The sequence below is a fragment of the Diplotaxodon limnothrissa genome, linkage group LG11, assembly GCF_057381915.1.
Source record: "Diplotaxodon limnothrissa isolate DT_005_m linkage group LG11, D_limnothrissa_male_GT1.1, whole genome shotgun sequence".
In the NCBI taxonomy this organism is placed as follows: Eukaryota; Metazoa; Chordata; class Actinopteri; order Cichliformes; family Cichlidae; genus Diplotaxodon; species Diplotaxodon limnothrissa.
In genome coordinates this window covers 35,921,033-35,941,763 of record NC_140606.1, presented here as the reverse complement: position 1 = coordinate 35,941,763, position 20,731 = coordinate 35,921,033, and the positions used below count along the sequence as shown (strand labels likewise).

At 40.2% G+C, this 20,731-nt stretch overlaps 1 protein-coding gene across 1 annotated transcript in view; it reads right to left on the bottom strand.

Annotated features, from left to right (window-relative positions):
- Positions 1–20,731, bottom strand: part of rftn1b (raftlin, lipid raft linker 1b) — a 134,566-nt gene that overhangs the window by 70,495 nt on the left and 43,340 nt on the right. Inside the window, exon 3 of the mRNA XM_085365909.1 lies at positions 4,528–4,705. Coding sequence (XP_085222035.1) covers positions 4,528–4,705 — 178 coding nt within the window. The remainder of the gene's footprint in view (positions 1–4,527; positions 4,706–20,731) is intronic.

Genomic DNA, 20,731 nt, shown 5'->3' with positions numbered 1-20,731 from the left:
CATGTGCACAAATATCTGTGCATGCCAAAAGTGAGCCTGAAGTGTTCTATACAACAGCATCGGAGGTGATTACTAATGGACACAGAAGGGAGGGAAGATAAGGTGCCATGCATTCTAACTACACCAAACCCCTGCAGGTGGGGCATGGGTGTCCAGGGGGGAAAAGGACTGAAACTAATTTGAATAAATATGATTTTTGACAAATCTGCAGATGCTACCGTGTTGACCTTTATTTCAATAAGATTCAACTTGTGATTTTTTTTGGCTTGTGAAGGTTTCACAGCATCATATAGGGGCATTTCATTAATTTTCTTTAATGTGTAATTGTAATATAATCCATGCATTTGGTGTTAGCAGAGTAAAAGTCAGCTTTATTTTCTGCATAAACAGAAAATAAAGCATCTCTAATCATCAGGTTTAAAATGAATAACTCAGTTCTATTTTGCAATCCTTTTGATAGGAAGGATCTTTATTATGAGATACAAATGTCATATGCAATGCACTTCAGTATAAGCCTAATATATATGGTTATCACTGTGGTTTTAACAAGTGCTAAACAATGATTCAGAAAAATGACGCCAAATGGAGGTGCCAAAATCTGCAGTTCCTGAAGCAGCCACTTGGGATCCATTCCAAAAATAAAATCAGTAAATTAGTCAATAAAATCAATTCCTGTAGATTTCCATGTTGAAATCTCCAATTATCCATTCTCTTAGGTGTCACCTCAGAACTTGAGTTAACAAATAATTAAAGCATTTCATTCATTCACTCTCTCACCTGCACCTTTAACACAGATGTGACACATCAGAAAATATGTCATTGTTTTGGTAATCGTTATAGAAACGAGTTTGTTTGACAGGCTCTGACGAGCATCCTACTGTAAACGCTCTCTCGAACTCTCCTCTCCATTCATTATTTCCAGAGCAAGCATGCCTCAGATGACCGTATAGCAACTAAGTCTTTTAAAAATGTTTTTCCCTTTTTCTGGCAGAGACGTCACTGTCTCCCAGCGGCTGTCAGGTGAGTGACAGTAAGCAGGGCATATCGTAACGACGTGCACTGCTCAACTCTGCCAAAATTACTGTAAATAAAGATAAAACAGAAAGTCTGACAAACCCAAATTAAGTTGTCATGCTTGCTGTGATGAATTATCCCACACTGTGGAGGCTGTTTCTCATACTGTACAACAAGAAAAATCAGTGGAGGGTTTTTCTTTTTTGTTTTGTTTTTCGCTGAAGGGAGAAAAACAAGCCTGATATCTGCAGCAAACACTAGCAGGGATGAGGAAAAAGAAAGAGGTATCTTAAGACTGGCTCCCTCCTCCGATGAATTTAAATGATCATCAGCATACAATTGCACAAACTAATTTGTTTACTTCTCATTTGTGACTTTTTTTGAGCTGCATTATTTATCTTTTGTTCTGTTTTGTGCAATGCTTAGTTTGCTTGTTTATTTTCTTTCTGTTTTATTTTCCATAAGGATAAACAAAGTTTCATTTCATGTTGTTTTATTGAAACTTTGTCACCTTCCTGGTTGCATGCCTGTTTCTGTTTTCAAATATTTATTTCTTTGAACATCAGTATTCCTGTCAGAGTAAGCCTCCCTTTAGTTTTATAGTTTTTCTTATATGATCACTCTGTGGTTGTGGAACAACTGTTGGGGCACAGCAGCTCTTATTATTACACTCCTTATTCTTGGTTGCTTGTAATATTGGGTATTGGTTTTCTGCAGTTATTGCATTGTCGCTGTGGGTGAAAGAGTTGCTAAATGACTGAAATGTCACTGTAGATTAGTGACTGTGGTGTTGCATTTTTGCTCAGCAAGTAAAGATCTGCAGGAACAGTTTGTCAGTCTTTAGGAATGTGGTTTAAAGGAACAGCTCACTCCAAATTTAGCTAATTTTTTTCTCTGAACTTTGGTGCTTTTTATATATTTACATTGTTTCGTGTGACACAGGAATTAAAAACAATGTGACAACTAGATTATATCTCAAATGCCTCCAACTGTCTTTTCTGCTCCATCTGTGTGAGATCCAGGTCTGCATGACAACTGTGACTCACAAGCAGCCACAGGAGACGCAATGGAGCTCTTTAGTGGCACCATCATGCAGGGATGAGCTGAAGTATTTATGAGGGATTTAGAGTGTAACTGCTTTAAAACAAACAGGAAATAATAAATGATCTGAACATGATAGCTTTTTTAGCAACTACTTCTTCAGTTTCTCAGATTGATTTGCACAGTGATTAGCATTGTTGCCTCACAGGAAGAAGGTCCTGTGTTTGAATCCACCATCTGGAATCCACCAATTTCTGTGTTATTCACAGTAAGGTGTAAACATGGCAAACATGGTTATTTTGTTGGCTGCAATCTATTTTTGTGTGTTACGCAACACATTGTCAATAAAACCTGCACTGTTAGGAATAAAAACTGGTAATACTGTAGTTTAAAGTCCACACTTTCAACACGAGGTAAAATGGAGACAAGGCTCAGATCATATTAAATTGGTTTCTTGATGATGGGTTGACTGTACTCACTTGACCTCCACAGTCACCAGATGTCAATGCAGTAGGACCTTTGAGGTGTGATGGACCAGTAGATTTGCATCCTGGAGGTGCAGCCAGGGTGTAATTTCCAGGGGGGTTATGACTGTGATCTTGACCCCTCCCCCCCTCAATGTTCAGCACAAAGTTACGCTGATGGATGCAGCCAACAGATATACAGCAGCCGTGTGTTGCTATCATGTGAATTTGGACCAAAATGTCAGAGGAATCCTTCCAGCACCTTATTGAATCTATGCCACAAAGAAATAAGGTAGGCCTGAAGGCAAAAGGGGGTCCAACCCAGTACTTGCAAGATGTGCGCAGCTCTATTGCATTCCTGGGAAAGGCAGAGACTTCTACAACCTGGATAACTCATATCCAAATAATCAAGATAAATAGTACTGCAGGACGTAAAGTGCATAATTTGATTTTGGATGTAATGTTCCTTTAAGCTGTGAGGAATTAGATTTTTCTGAATTTGATGCAGCTCAGGTAGATCAGAGAGTCATCTTTATCCCGAGTGTCACGCACATACATTTATATCAAGACACTTTAGTAGAGACGCAAATGTAAAGACAGCAAGTCAATGGGGCTCAACAAACAATCCAAAAAACAGGCGAAAGGATCAAGTGCTGTCTGTCAACCCGTACACACTCACACACGTTCATGCCCTGCAGCCAGTGGACAGTTTTTGGTAAACAGGCCTGAATTCTTAGCTGGGCTTCAGAGCCAGACACAGCAGCCACTGGGGCTTCAACCTGTCTGCATGTCACTGCTGCCAGAAAAAGGAAAAAAACATTCTCTTCATAGATTTTGTCTTTTGGATTGTCATGTTTTTATTTTAACTGACTTCACAGTTTGTGGTCCTGAATAAACTGATCACATTTCATGACCCTTGGGGCCATCAAATCCAGTCAAAACTCTGTGTTCTTCTATTTACAGGACAAGCGATATTAAGAAGAAATCGGACCGGTCCGAAAGTAACCATCACCCCGTGCTGTCATTCACTGCTCCTTTATGTCCTTCAACCACCATTGGACCAGCTCCCTGGCGTCCTGCCTCAACTGAAATGTGCGCCCACACCCACAGTTATCAGGAAAAAAAAGGCGGGGCTCAGGCACGGGGCTGGAGGGCAGATGTAGGGGGCAGTGGTGACTTTGGGCCATGCAGCCAGTTTTGGCTTGAGTGCTGAAAAATCCCATGTGACAGCTTGCAGAGCCGCAAACAGATGTTGTGATGCTGTGCTGTCAATATAGCAACACTGGAAGGTTGTACAATGAATATGAGCCTCCACAGTGTGTTTTCAGATTACAATGATGAAAATCTTTTTACTATTATGCATTCCAAAAAAAGAAGTAATTTCTGAACTATAACACAATAGCCGTAAACATAACCATTATGTAGACCCCGATGTCTGCCACCAACAAGCCAAGCTACCATTTTTGCAGAAGATGAATCAAAACCCGATTCCCACTAAGTGTTTTTCTGCATAATGACACCAATTAAGGTACATTAGTAATCTTAACAGGCTTTCTTAAGTGACTATAATGGCTTCATCATTTTGTGCAAACAAAGGTCTTATTCCCACAAGTGTGGCTAAGATGTCTAAGGCCCATGAAAGATGATTGCCTCGGGGCCAGACCCCAGTCTTTGTTTGGTAAAATACTTTTAATAAGAGCCCTCAGTTTAATGGTAGGCCGATTCTTGTCCAAAAAACGCCCCCCAAAACCTTTTTTTCAGTATTTTGTTTTACTTCAGAAAACTTTAAAGTAGTACACATTAAAATATTGAAATATGTTTACTTTTTTCATCCTCTTTCAAATATCTGTATTTGCAATTTTAACACAAACACTTTACTGACAGTGTGCCATCTTTTCGGGACATGAAGAAAACTGTATGTTGGTTGAGTAGGAATTAATATTTGAACTCTCTCCTATGTAACAATAGTCTTAGCTCAGCCAGTTACACATTTAAATGACTCTCTTACCCGTCATTTAATCGGACCAGTATGGCCCTGTAGAGCTGGTACTGTGGGCTGTTAGACTCTGGACCACAGGGATGGATGAATGGATGAACAGCAGCCAGAATGAAACCCTGCTGGTAAAGCTCCTGCAGCTGACCTGGCAGCTCTCGCACTGATGAGAGGCGCAGAGTGGAGGTCCCACCTGAGAAAAGAAGTGGGGAAGAAGTGTGTTAGAGAAAGATGTTTGCATGTGGAACAGGTTTAATGTGAGAGCTTACAGCTTAGTGATAGCTGCAGAAAAGTTCTCATGAAGGTTAAGTGTCATTTGTTTGTCAAACAAAGCAATCAGGAGTATTTGTGTTCATTTAAGTTTTCTGTGTTTTCCTGTCAGCCACCACTGCCTATGTTCATAATTCAGCCATTCTTCTGTTTACTCTGAACAAATTACAGACTCTCCAAAGCAATCACTGCTGTTGCAAGAGTGGGTTTTTCTCCTGGCAAAAACGACAAAGATGAACTAAATTTCCTCTAGTATGAAGTAAATTAAATTTACTTATTTGTTCACAAATCCTTTTAGTGCACATTTTCACACAGGAATTTACACAGAATGCAATTTGAAATTACACAAAATCAGATTTCCCTCATGGACTGATCGTAACACAAGGTATATGTACATTTTTGAGGCAATGATTAATTTTAAGCCATTAACAGAAAGACTTGCAATAGCAACTTTTTGACACTGACTGTCACAGTGACAGATGCTTTCCTTTCCCCCCATTTAGTCTCTTGGCCTTTTTCAACCTTTCCATATTTGGCTCTTCTCTACCTTTCTACTCAATGTCCTCAGACTTTCCTCCATTATGAATCACCTGCTCTTGCTCTTTCTTTCGTCACACTCACCCATCGCTGACTATTTTTCTGGATCCTGGCATACAAAGTATAGCAGCATGTTTTAACCTCACCCATTCTGCCTGTGCATTCATTTAGGTCCATTTTCTTCATCAACTATGACATGCACACTTGTAACACTTATTCTAGCCTTCATGCAGCTCAGTGTGTAGAGAACAAAGAAATGTCTAAGGTCACAAGGGCGTTTACCCCTTAACGCCTGGGCTATCATATTTAATCCATACAGTTTTTTGAGGTTTTGGGACTTCTACTTCCTCTAATTTTTTCTCTTGAAAAATCTAAATAAATTTCACAATACACTTTTGAACAATTAAAAAATCTGTAACAAATTGAAAGTCAAACATAGTAATTAAAATGTAATTAATTTCTTAAAGAAATTTGTCAGACGCTGCAATAAACTTTCCATTTTTTGCATTTTTATGGCAATTATTTTACAGTTGAGGCTTTAAGGGGTTAAAAAATATACTAATGGAGGTACTGAGAAATATTTCTCACTGCAGTTCTTGGAGTTTGAACCATTTCTGTCACACAACCTAATGACAGAAATTACCATCCTTTGTCACGGCTGTTAGCTCCTTTTGATTCACCCTTTTTTCTCTCACTTGAGCTCTTCGTCACTGTACAAAGTTTCTAGTCCAGATAGACCTGCCTACAATTACAAATCTATTGACAATTATACCAGAAAGCATAACAGATATTGTCTTCAGATACTGATTTAAGAGTCATTTCCATTTTCTTGGCAGTTAGCTTTTTGCTCCAGCTCCACAATCTGTGAGTTAAACAGAATCCAGTCAGAGCTGATTGCTATGGCTCTGTATCACAGCAGCCCTCTATGTTCTGACACTCGGAGTTGCTCTCAGCTCAACTTAACTGTCCAAGAAGAGAGGATGGAGCCCCGACATTAATGAGCAGCAATCACTGAGCTTCTAAAAAAAGAAAGTTAAGGCCAGTGCTGCTGCTAAAAGCTCCTTCTCAGCATTATTTTTCTTCCAGCAAGGACCCCAGACATACACTCGAGGGACAAAAACCTGCAGCAGACAGCAGCTGTCAATGGTTTCACTCAGGGAGCAACCAGCTGTAATACAACAAGCCACACACAGCTTCTGTCAGACAACATTGCCAATTTGGATGTATGGTAATGAGTGTGGGAAGAGAGAGTAGTTTAGTTCAGGAATGAAAGTAATTGCATTAGAAAATAGAGCTTAATATCTGGATGAAGAAGAGGAATGATGGAGAGTCACAGCAGCAGTGACCACATAACAAGAAAGTCATAAAGACGTAAAGATGGGGCCTGGGCCTGGATGGATGATGGCTCGGATCACAGCAGTACGCTGTATGGGGCAACATTTACTGCAGGCTAAACAGCTGGGGTGAGTGGGAGCGAGCCAAGATAAAGAGCTGGGTGCAGAACGAGAGACCGCGGAGGGAAGAGACGAAAAAAGGAGGATGAGGAGGTCTGGTTGTCTTTACAAGCTGTCACAAGACATGGGAAATGTCACTTTGGCTAATTAGAGTCAACTACAACTACACAGAACGAAAGGTTCAGATCCATGGGAAAAGTCAGTCTGCTAAAGTTCAATGGGAGGTCAGAGCGAGGGCGAGTGTGGGTTCACCTGACTGACGATGCCAGCAGTGCTGTTTTTTTGTGTTTGGTCTCAGGTAGAGTCAGCAATGCTAACAAGCCTTTCAAATGATCCCAGTACAGTTCATGAAAAGAATGAATCATCTTTAGAGAGGTAATCAGCGTGCTTTTTTGCTTAACTTATCAAGTAAAGTTTGATTGCACAGTGTAGTGGCTATGAAATAATGGCATAATCAGCATTTAGACTGGCTCCCTGCAAGCCTTGCTTTCATTATGCGGTTCTGTCTGCCACCGTGTGCGAAATCTCTCAGGAAAATTAAGGCTTGACTGCACTACCAAAACAGGAAAAGGATAGCGCTTTTGTTTTCCCCAGTAGCTATAGGTAACTTGCCCATGTAGCTGAAGTGGCAGATGGTAGAGTAACTGTGGAAACTTTAACAACAAGAAGAGTTATCAGAGGAGGCAAAGAAGGTGTAGAGAAGAGTGATAAATCAGGGTTCAAAAGCCATATGGAGTTAGCATTATTACTACTAAATCAGCAAATGATTAAACTTGCCTATTCATTAGCCTTTTGCTAACACTTTGTTTTTAATTTTATTATTATTTTTTGTCATTTTAAAGTTATCTGGTCCATGCTACAGGAACGCTGGGGGCGAGACTGGCTGTCACTTTCACTGAAAACATCAGAAAACCCCAAACTATACAATGCACATTCTATTTTTTTGTAATCATGCGGCTCTGAGCTTTTTAAGACATCACTAGACAAACGTGCATGTGAGAACATGCCCATCACAGTTGAGTCTGACATAGCCAGTCTTTAATCTGCCAGCTCCCTACTTGCAGTGTGACCGTCACGTCCTGCCTCCAGCACGCTCTAAACTACACAGAGAATATCCTCTGAGTGAACGACTTCCTGCTCCGTGCTGCATGAAAGACTCGACAACAATTGAAAATATCCTGACCTGATTATCTCGTTGTTGTCCAAAGTTCATGTGTAGAAACTGCTCTGATGTTCCTGAACATCAAAGGAGCAAAGGCTAAAAATATCCACAAACACTAATAGTCTATTCAATACTCCAGCCTCTCTCTGTGTATTGAATTCCTTGTGCTCAAGATGCAGGGATTTTTTTTTTCTTATATATTCTCACAGTTCAACACAAGGACACAAGGAGCCAGATTAGGGTCAGTCAGTCAGTCACCGCGCATTTAAACTCGTGACACTCACACTGTCATACACAGTCAGTGTTGTTATTGTGTGAATGCTTGTGAAGCAGTGAATTATGACATACCTCCTGCATGTGTGTGAATAAAAAATATATTTTGTTATCACAATAACAAAAGCAATTAGAGCTGGTGCTGCTGGATGACATCACCCCTTCAAACGTTTAATGTGATTTCTGTATTTTTTTGTACTTTTGGATATTAAAAAACAAAAAAACATTTTCAATACCAACACAATGCAATGCCTGCTTATTCAGCATTTATTTCACCAACCCAAAACACTTTTATAACACCAGCACTGTGGTACATATATGCAATATTTCAGGATGTGCTTTTTGTGAGCTTACAGTATGAAATCCTTATGCAATCTTATTTGTGTAGCTATAATCTAATTATGTGCTCAAATGTATTCTGGGATGATTGTATTTTCTTAATAATTTTATAATGTAACCCCAATTACATGCGATCCATTGCTGCCCTCTCTTTGCACTTTGCAGACAAAGTCATCTAAAGCTCACGCATGTGACACTGCATGCTATAACAACAATGATGTGTTGTGCTTTAAGCTGGCTACGCTATATCATCAGGTTTGCAACAGAGGCACAAGGGATTTGTGGAACAACCGTGCTCGTGCCAATCAGACAGCAGCTCCTGTGATGTAGATACAGAGCTGATTCAGTCCAAACCGCAACTCTTCCTTCTGGGTACAAATCCAGAGATTCATTGTGGAACGGCTAAAGTAGAAGAAGAAGATGATGATGAAGAAAAAGACGAGGAAAGGGAGAAAAAAATCACATGCTGTTCCTCCAGGGAAAAAGAACGCTTCGGCTAAAAATACTCCTCCAAATTTCTCAATCACGCTCTGTCCTACTGTGCTACAATGCAGGAGCTTTAGAAGTTAAAAGGCGTGGAGGAATTAACACAAAGAAATAGGCCGCCATTGCAAATGGGCGAAACGTATTTTCCCCTCCTCCTCTCTCGCTGCTTTCCTCCACTGCTGACTGCCTTCAGAAATGGAATTAATCCTTCTGTGATCTGTGATTTTGCTTTTTCATTCCTTCCCTTTTCATTTTGGTGCAACACGAACACCCTGTCCTTTCCCCGGAGGGATGCTACTGTGTGTGCACATGGTTCATGAGGTGCTAGATATGTGGAAAATGAAACCAACTTTGCTTGCTCTCTGATCCCCTTATTTGAGAAGAGTAAATAAGGAATGGTTTCAATTAGGCAGTGTGAACACTGCCACTGGCAACTTCTTAAGTTGGCCTTAATCACTGTGTGAGCTGCTAATAATCTCAACCAGAGGCCTTTAAATACAGAGACTCTACATTTATTTATCAGACCAAATTTTATTTATCATGCTGTCCCCAAAGCAATATGATGCCCAGTGCTGAGTTTCTCTGAATCTCTTGCTGTTGTAAGGATGTTTACTCTGCCCTAAAATCATGTTAGCCAAGGAGAATCGCTTTGTTTGCGTAGATGAGAGTAAATTAGCCACCTTATAACTCCTCTATGCAAGTGTCGGTGTTGTTTTTGTACTGCAAATATTCCGGCCTTTTTGAAGGAGTCTGTGGTCGATCAGACAACGAATCTGGTAAACCTTACATGCAAACTGGCAGCCAATTACTTCACTCCATCTTTTTGTTTACCCTGGAAGAAAATTCTTGCACATATCAACAGAGAAGAGCCCTAAACTAACAGGAACAAATCGCTTTGTGACAAATAATGAGAAAAAAAAGAGCTTCTGGCTGACAACCAACAAATTGGTTTTCTGGAAAATTGTGTAAGCACAAAGCTGTCAGATAGAGACTGCCATTAAACACAGAGAAGGAGACAAAGGAAAGGCGTGAATGTATGTATGGATGTATGGATGGGGAATGATGGCTGTGTCCTCTGGATAACAGGAAGATGCAAAATCATTTACTCACCATTTGCTGTGCGTGACAGATCATGGTTAAGCATAACTTAGTGCTGCATGAGTATGACTACTTATTAATATCAGAGTTTTGCAGTGATCCTCTGAGCATTACAGGCAGATGAGGGAAAAACTGAAGCCATTTAAAATTAAAAACTGTGGAAAAGGCCCATAAAATTAATCGAGTCATGGTGTATTTCTTACTTATTAAACATTCTGACTGAAGTTAAAAGTTTACGATGTTGGAAGTTTTCCAACATATCCATGATGCAGCCTCCAGGGCTGGTACATGAAGTCCATATACAAGTGTCACAAACTGCAGTTCCTGCAGTGGCCACTTGGGGTGGCACCAAAAGTAACTCAATCCCCATAGACTCCCATGTTAAAATGTTTCACTTTACAGCCGAAATAAACACGTTTGAAGCAAAATTTTAATTCAAAAAGGTGAAGTGTTGAAAATTTTTTTTTTTCTATTTCGTATTTATTTATGTTATTTATTCCACTGGACTGGTGCTTTTTTGGAGCATTTTGATGGAATCATCTGGCAAATATTATGACCTAATGTGAGGTGTGTGCTGAAATTTTGTTGTATTACATTTTTGTATTTTATTTATATTGTGATTACTGCTTACAAGCGTTAACGTAGCACTATATCCTCTCATCTAAATATCGTCACTTTGAGCTATATTTGAGGCTTCAATATGTAAAGTCCAGAAAACCGGTGGGTAATGTCGCCTTGATCCATATTTTATATGTAGTTGGTGGATAATTATTTTAATAACTGCTAGATTATAGCATAAACCTTTACAAAAGCTACTTAATGAAGCTTATAGAATTTATTTTCTGCTGCTGCGTCTCAAGTTCAATGGATTTGGCCATTTACTCATTACAGTGCAAAATGATGTAAAAATGTTAAACTTTTAAACGTTAAACTGTTCACACTCTCTGTTCCCCACATCATGATGAGGACCCTTAAGTGTGAGAGTAATGCACAGGGTCTCCCTTTAGTTAAATTTTGCCTTGTCGTCTGATATACTTCATGAGGTCCCTAAATGTCTGTGATAGACAGGATGAGACTGCAGGCAAATGTGTGCTGCTGGTGTAGTTGCTGTCAAGGGACACTTCACTGCTGAAGGAACATTTCAGAGAAGTTTGCAGCAATGGGAGAAATCTGAACTGCACAGACATTATGAATGGGTATATTTTAATCACAAACAATTTTTTTTTGCTGAACCTAATCAAATAGTTTTGTACCCTGAAGCCAAGAAAAGAGTGAGAGAAGAAGATATGTCAAAAGCCAAAGTTAATTGAACATGTAAAAATAGCTCTCCCAGACAGAACTCAAACATCTGCCTTCTGGTCGGGCGGCATGTGATTATATTGCCACCATTTCGCTGACCTCTTAAAACTTATTGCATATTGCTTGTCATTTATTCTCATAGTGCACTATACATATCAAAAAAATTATTCTATAGGCATTCAAATTAAATCGAGAAAGAGGTCCTGAGCGAGCAATAGCATGTAATGAGTAAGGCGTAGGAATGGACTGAAGCCTCAGAATGACAAACTCACAGATGAAACAGAATATCAGTTATAAAGAAAATGCAATTAACACAAGTAATAAGGAAGAAACAATTGGAACTAACTGTGATAGACTGCGTGTGTGTGTGTGTGTGTGTGTGTGTGTGTGTGTGTGTGTGTGTGTGTGTGTGTGTGTGTGTGTGTGAGTTCAGCAGAGTTCATAGTGAAGATGTAAACAGTTTGAATATGCGTAAATGAGAGAGTTCAGCTGAGGAACAGAGTAAATAATAAACACCCGTTCCACTTACAGTGTTCCTGTGATGCTGACCTTCCACACTTGGCCACACATATTTAACTGACTCATCACTTGGAACTGGCAGAAGCCCCCATTTCACATGTTCCATGTCTGGAAAAGATCCAGATATGGCTTAAAAGACTTATATTTACACCAACAAATCTGATCGCATCTGTCTGTGTTTTCCTGTCCTGCCAATCCACAGACCCATAAAAGAGTTCAGCCCATGTGTTAGAGATGTGACTGAAGCTGTTTGCCAGTCACACAAAAAATGACAGCCTGGATGACGAACGGGAAAGGGCTCCGAAGGAGATCTAAGCAACACGAACCGTGATGTTCAGCATTTGCCAAGATCATCGCAACATGCAACACCTCACGGACGGGGATGCAGGAATGCTGGAGCCGCTCTCTGTCGCATCTTTTAAAAGTTAATACATATGCAAATTTCAATTTGATTATTTAAATGCTATTATCACAGTGTCAATAACCTGGAAGTAGCAACCTCTGCATCCCACTTACTGAGATGCATTCAATTACCTTTTAAGTATGCATCATACACCTCCTTAGCATCTACTTAAGGTAGTTTGGGCGATTGGATGGTAATGCCTTCCAATTTTTCTCAGCAACATTCATTGTGCATTCAGACTAAATATTTGCTCATATCAGTGCAAGAGGCTACGACAAGAAAAGATTAATGTGTCCTTTCCCTGAATATGACCCAGATGACCTACTGGGACTGGTGTTTTATAGCATTTTTCTAGTGTTGCTCGCCCTTCAAAATGCTGGCATCAGTGGCAATTTGGGTTTCAATATCATCACCCCTTTGACATGCTGACTGGAAGAGCTGGTGGAATCAAAACACCAACCTTCTGATTTACTAGATGACCTGCTCGACATCATCAACCACAGTTGTTTATGTGCTGGTGTTATCACCCTGAGATTGGATCAAATATAGTGGTGCCTTAAAAGTGAACTTTCCAACATGTATTTAACATTGTAAAACCATCATATTTTCCTAATCAGCTCCTTTCAGTGTCCAACCTTAACCAAACAGAGAGTGAAAAAATTGCCATCCAATAAACATTAAAAATAGTTCAACATATGAGTCAAACCCCAGTGTTTGTGCCATAACTACCTCACCTCACCTACCACCTCAGGCAGACCTTTTACTATTGCGGTGGAAACACTCCTATGTAATTTTAGAAAAGCCCATGATAAGCACAAATAGCCAATATAATGATGTGGTTGGACGGCTTGTTGGAAAATGCAATCCAGGATTAGAGACAGAGGCATGCGTCTGAAAGCATGTGGCATAGCAAGACAGGTTTTTACAACTCTGGACACACAGACAGATTTATTTATTTATTTATTTATCCATTTTTACCTTTTGTAGTAATAGTTTTGACTCCAACAACAAAACACAGTATTCACATTACAAACCACCTAAAGGCAACCTCACACATATTTGATTGTCCCAGAAAGCAATGTTACCGTCTGTGTAAGATATACAAAGTCATGCCATTACATAGCAGACTTTATGTAGTGAATATGCATCTTCTTAAACACATATCTAAACATTTACAGCTTTCAATTGGATTAGTAACCTAAAAAGAAATCTACTTTCTACTCATTGTGATTACAACACAATGACTGTAGAAAACACAGTCATTGTTACAACCCAATATGATCATAGACTGTGTGTAAAGTGTATTTGTAGTGCGACATCCCTCATTTGTTTTTGGACTACATGTTTTGAAACTTTATCGTTAGCATCGCGTTCAATATGTGCAATTATTTTTGGACCCATAAATGACCATTTTTAGACGAGACAACAGAGTGCTAACATTTCAGCTGATGCTAATGAGCAGTTAGCAGGTTGCTTAAACGGCATAGGTGAAACTTACAGATCTGTACATTTGCTAATTAGTGCTAAGTAGTCCCAGAGAGTTGATTCCGTTCATTTTGATGTATTATTTTCAGGAACGTGCATGTTTTGAGCATGCATCAAGATATAGTGCTAACTAGCACATTATGGAAGTAAAATATGGGACTTTCACTGACCAAAACTAGAGCACATACTTTTTGGACAGTCTAGACGTCACAGGAAGCCATGAAGTCATGTTGTACTATCAAATAACTCTGTCAGAAATCCACCAAAAGGTACCAACAGCACAAATGGCCCAATTTGATGACGCAGACTTAGCAGAGATCAGATTTAGCAAGCAGCTATCAGCTACAGCAGCCTGTCAGCATTTCCAATGTGTGTGTGTATGTGTTAGTCCCCATAGGGAAATTACTCCTCTGTATTTAACCCATTCACCCAGTGAAGCAGTGGGCAGCCACCAGTGCAGCGCTCGGGGAGCAGCGTGTAGGCACGATACCTTGCTCAGAGGTACCTCAGAGTAGCCGTTCGGTAGATTCAAGCCCCCGACCTTCCGATCACAACCACTTTATCTTCTGAGCTACCTCTGCCCCCACTTCCGTCAGTTAAAGCAGCCGCATTCCTAATTCTAGGCTTTAACAATATCCAAACGGATGAATTTTAGGGGGGAAAAAAATCAGAAGAAAATGATTCATCCCCATATAGCTCTCATGAAGGAAAAATTAGCTATGGGGACTAAACTCAGATTTGGTACCAACATTGTAAACATGCTATTTTAAAAGATGAAGTCATTTTAACCAATTACGGGAATTGACTCACGATGTTGCCCACTGAAGTTTTTGGCAGTTTTGCACAAACCAAATTAAACAGGTCGCTTCAGTTCAATACTATCTTTGAGAAATATGATTGCCTCTGAAACGCTTTGGTTTGAACACTTTTCAGCTCCTTGCTTACCATCTTGTAAACCTTGCATTTCACGCTTGCTGCTATCCTCCTTAAACAAGTCACCGCCGACACTCATCTCCACCAACTCCACCCTGCATATACTCAGCTCTCCACCTCTCCTGTGCACCGTCTGTTGTTTCGGATGGTTGACTGCATATTTAAACTCTGTTGTGTTCTGTTCATGGTTTATCCAGGATGCATGTAGGTAAGGCTTTGTTTGCTTGTGCAGAATTAGAAACACTTTCCTCTACCTCCAAGATTTTGTCAGTATGCTCTTGAGCAGGGCACTAAATCCTAGACTGGATAAATGTTTCTTCTGTATTGAGTCCCGAGCACAGCACAACACATGTATCCTTATTCTACTTTCCATACATAAATGTGACTTCCTGGGAATAATAAAAGTTAAAAAATGAAAAAATTAATCTGTCAACTTTGAATTGAATCCCTGCCTCTGACACTGGCTCACTTCCCCTTATAAACCCATCTGCCATGTAAGCACCTCTGAGCTGGAGCCTGCCGCATTTCCATCACTCACCACATTTAAAAATAAATGAGTAAATATGAAATTAATAAGCTGAAAGATTGGAGTGCCGAGGCTGTGCGCTCACACACGTCACGCACCGCCTCTGGGAGAAATGGTTCAACCACATTTGCATGGGGGAGAAAATAACCCAGCATATATTATCCACCCACTGCAACTGATTTTTGATCCTGCTGCTCCTATCTGTCACATCTCTCATTCGGTGATATTGACTCATATCATCATGATTAGAGAATTGTTTGTTTCTGCTAATACTAACAGCTCAATTAGTGGCTGATGTGTTCATACTGGTGGATAGAATTGCAGAGGACAGAGTGTCTTTATTTTCTTTCCAATGAAAAGAAGTCATTGAAAATGCCGCTGTGCCACTGGGGACGGGGGGAATATATTCCTGGTACGACATCAGCGTTGCTTAGTACCCGTTAACACAGACAGGGTGACACCTGGTGATTCTCAGTGTTGTTTCATGTAATGTACCTGTAATGAATATTTTCATAGCAACAATGAAGTTGACTGTTTGGGTTTTTCAGCCCAGAAATTTAAAATTGGTTTTAGCTTCATTTTTATCGCAGCTGCAATTAAAATATTGGGATCTACTTTCTCAGACCTAAAGACAAAGACCGATAAAATTTGTCCAAAATGGCATCAATAATAAGGCATCTCAGGGGGTTACTGGTCACCCAGCTTTACACCCCTGTCCTACATTCTTCTTCGGTCATGGATCACAGTCCTTCAGTGCATCAGTTACTACTGTCTACTCTAAAGTTGAATTTGCATTAGATTAGTCTTTTATAATAACTACAGAGTGATAACTGTGAACTTAGTCTTGCACAAGTAAAAATCACACCACAAACAACGTACTATATTTTGCCAACTGGGACTTTTGGAAGTTTGTGTGTCCTCTACACATGTTTCTGCCTCTTTCCTGAATGAGAGTTAAGGAGTCTGCATTAGCAAGTCTAAATGAAAGTTAGGACAACATTTCCAGCACAAATTAATGAAGGACTCTTGTTATATCATTCGTTGAAAAAGCAAGGCCTAATTAGAGGCGTAAACTCTCAGCGGGTGATTAGATGGATAATAAAACGTGAATAATATTAAAAATTAGTTTGCTTGTTTTTTCCAAAGTAAAGTCCTTTGTTATGTTGTCCTCTTCGGGACACCTGGAGTACTGCAGTAATGTTGCCTCACAGCAACAAGGTCCTGGGCTTGAATCCAGCATCTGGCCAGGACCTTTCTGTGTGTAGTTTGCATGTTCTCCTGTGTGTGGGGGGGTTTTCTCTGGGTACTCTGACTTCCTCCCACAGTCCACTGAAATGCATTTAATGGCTTAGGTTAGTTGGTGAGTCTAAATTGCCCATAGGTGTGGATATGAATGTGAATGATCATCTGTTGCTCTGTTAGCCCTGCAACAGCAGACTGCCGACCTGTCCAGGGTACACCCTGCCTCTCACCCTGTGGAAGCTGAGACAGCCCCGCCCCCCGGCCAAAAAAACCCCAAAACGTATATATATTGCTGATTTAAAACTTTGTCCTTTTTAAAGCATAACTAATAGTTTTTCAATCAAGAAAACAATCTCACATATGACTGACATTTAACAAATTGTTTTCTGAATTGTTTTCTGAACTCAAACTGCAAAATAAAAATCTCCAGAAATCCTTGTTTTTGGCTACCCAGCTATAACTCAAGAGGTGACTGTGTGGCTCTTTTTATCTATGCATATATGGCTTTGTGTACATTCGACAACACAGCAGGGAGACACTTTGTTTTTAGGAGCGTTATTTAGTTATTTTCTGTTCCAAAGAAACCACCATGTAGTGCTGCAACATGTGTTTCCCAAGCAGAATTATAAGCTCTTACAAGTCTGTGCTCTCTCATAAAGTCTTAATAAAAGCTAAGCAACATGAATATACTGTAATTGGCCTTTTGGAACTGAAGGCACCACCCTGCTATTCTCTCTGTGAAGTAGTCATATCGTTATTCAGTGTCCAATTAAAATGGCCTTAGTCTCCTCAGGAGCGCTCCAGTCCTGTGAGGACCACCTGCAGCACCCTCTCTCAGCCTCAGCAGTCCGCCTTGAGTCATTAGCCTTCATACGAGCTCAAAATGGAAATGCCAGCAACTCCTCTGTCCGCCGCCTCTTTTATTTTTCCCTGCTCTCCCCCTGCTCTGCTTTCTCTCATCCCTCTCCCACAGGAGGGGGAAGTTTTTTCTGCTTGCGTCCTCTGTACATTTAGCCCATTTTTCTGCCTCTGCTCTCGCCAGGGAATCTACCCCACTACCATCTACTCTCCTTCGCTCTCTCTATCTCGCTTTTACCACCACTGCTCTCTGCTGCTTCCCCTCCTACAAAAAACCCCGCCATCCATTCCCTACTGCGTTAAGAAGAGCAAAATCTTTGAAGGGTCTCTTCTGCTCTTAACCTCTTTCTCTGCCTCTACAATTGAGAGTCTATATTCTGTATTTTCCTCTCATTTCTTGTCCTTAATGTCCAGATAGTGGTTCAAGGCAGGAGAAGGTACCAGCAGTGTGATAGTGAAATGAAAAAAACAGCGAGCGATAAGACCTCAACTTGGCTAGCATGGCCAAAACCAATATTTGCTGTTCATTGTAAGTCACAAGTTGTGCACAGTCCAAAAAGCCTATGGAATTAAAGCATTCTCAAGGAGAATATAAAATACGAAATCCCACTGCGGACAGGCCTGTGTGGCATAATTATCAAACTTAAATCTCTAGCGCAGAACTTCTATGGCCCCTTATAAGCCTGAAACGAGGAACAGCTCCAATAACAATAATCCCTGTTTGTCATTGTACTGGATCAATTTCTTTTGTTCAGACAATAATCATCTACTGAATGCTAAAATCATTTTATTTAGCCTCCTCTTTTTCTTTCCAGCCTTTACTTCATTGCTTGCAGTGTGTCTGTTACTGTGGTTGAGCCCCTTTTGAGTGTTAATAAACCAGTAATTGGTACGCCCATCCCATAAGGTTGACCAGCTGCCCCATTTTATGTGAGACTGTGCAGAAATTTGAATTTTTGTAGCCTATTAACAGCATAACCTCCAACTCCACTTTTAGGATTAGACATTTTTGCTAAAACTCATATTTATGGCTGGATAAGGTGACTCTGAAACATCTGAAGCCTTTCAAACCAGACTTCTAGGTAACCTCTGATGCATGTCTCCTTCACTCCTGTCTTTTCATTCCTTTGGCGTTTTCAGTCAGGGCACATGTCTGCTCCTCGCTAATGCTGGATCTGCTGGAGGTCTCTTCCTGTTAAAATGGATTTCTTCCTCCCTGCTGTCACTGTGTTTGCTCACGGGGGATTATCCGATCATTGAGGCTCTCTCTCAAACACTGTAGAGTCTTTACCTTACGATACAAAGCTCCTTCAGATTACTGTTGTTGTTGTGAACTGGCACTATAAAAAAATTGAAGTGAATTGCAGGAAACACTTAAAGCCTTAAAGTCTAGCTCCAAACTATTTCTGTGAAGAAAGCAGCGAAGGCTGTCATTATGGGTCGACTGCAGGTTAATCTGTCACCCTTTTCTACCGCCTGTGCTGCACACATTGGGAAAATTGTAAGTAACCACAAAGTCACGAGCTATGCATATTTTAGAGGAATATGATGAAACTACTACAAATAAAATAAAAACACAGTTAAAAGAAACACTAGGAAACTATTTTATCACTAGATGAGGGTGGTGGAAGGTGAGCCTGAAAACCTTTTTGAATTTTGTGACACAGTACAAAAAGATTGTGCTGATGTTTGGTAAGCTTCTTGGATTTTCAGCTTTCAAGCTTAAATCACAGTTAACAGGTTAAGCAGTTATTGTAATAGTCTTTGCAAGACCTACCTTCAGTTTCCCAACACTAAAGAGTTGGAGAAGTCACTTAAATTAAAATATAACAGGATGTAATCATAAATCTATAATCTTTTTAGGTAGTTTTTAATATTTAAGCTCGATCACAGTTCCACACTGTGACTAGAAAGCAGAAACATTGCCTTAGTATCTGACCACCATCGCACCCACACAGGGTTTAAAATTTTGGTTTAGTAAGAAAAACAAAGAAGTCGGTGGGCATAGTCAATATTTTATAAACTTCTCTGGCAAGGCAGACAGTTGGGAGTTTATTAGAGTTTACTGCTTTGTAAGATAAAAATAAAAAGGTCATCAGTCATGGATCATTAATAACCTGTATGAATCACAGAGAAATTCAGACAGTAGTTTAATTAAAAACAAAACAAAAAATCCCCACAAAGATATTTTATTGACTCTATTTTTTCAATTTCTTTTTCTGTGACTGACATAAAGCTGAGTTTAACTTGATCAAAGTACAGTGGCTCAGGGTGCACTGATAGACAGAAGGGATACTTTTGTCAGCTGTTTGAGGAGATGTGCTTTAGTAGACTTTAGTCTTTAAGCAGAGCCAATCTGACACCATTATTATGCACAGACACACAGAACGGTGCATGAAGCAGCTCCTGAGCTGCGATGCATAAAAACACTGCACAGATGTCCAGACTGATTGTGTTACGCTCATTAATGACATTAAAAAAAATTAGCTGCACTGAAAGGGACAAAGTGGCATAGACACATTTAAAACTGCATGAAAATCTGATCCTGATATTTTGTTGATACTTTATTTATTGAACATATTGATTGTCTTGAAAGCTCTCCAACTTGAAATTCAGTTGCTTTTAGGGAAAACTCAGCTCTCTCTTGAGGGGTGTGCTCTTCCCCGACTCCCCCATAATTCCAGCACTGTCTCAGACTTGTTCTTTCCAGATGTTTAGCAGATACGTTCACTGTGTGAACCATCTTTGATTTACACCAACATCTGGTAATTACCACTAAACATGATAAAGAAATTAACAAAGCCATCCATAAAAATGTAGATCTTATACATTTTCAGCTTTAAAGATCCGTGTTACATTTCATTGTGTGGCCTCCAAAGGAGAGTAAACTGTACATTATTGTGTAAACGAAAAGAGACAGAGTTAAGTTGGATTTACTGTCCATTACATCCCTGCAGGGTGTGAACACTATCGACCCCTCTGCCTTTTCACCTCTCTGTCTGTGAGGATGTAAGGAGCAGCCAGGGCTCCTGCTGTGTGGACCAATTCATGCTTCTCTCCCCATCTTATGTCTCTCTCTCTTTCTCTCGCTCTCTTTCTCGTCCAGGACGCCGTCATTAGCAGTCTCAGCTCAGAGTGCAGCTCGGTGAGGCCCTGGGGCCAAAGCTTTGTGCCTTAATTACCTACCTAATGAGTCACTGGGAAAGTCACTGGGCCTGCTGGTGCCTCGCTCTCTCCCCCTCGTTCTTTTCTCTCTCTCTCTCTCTCTCTCACACACACACACACACACACAAACCTACTGTATTCACTCCATTCCCCTTTGACTTACATGCTTA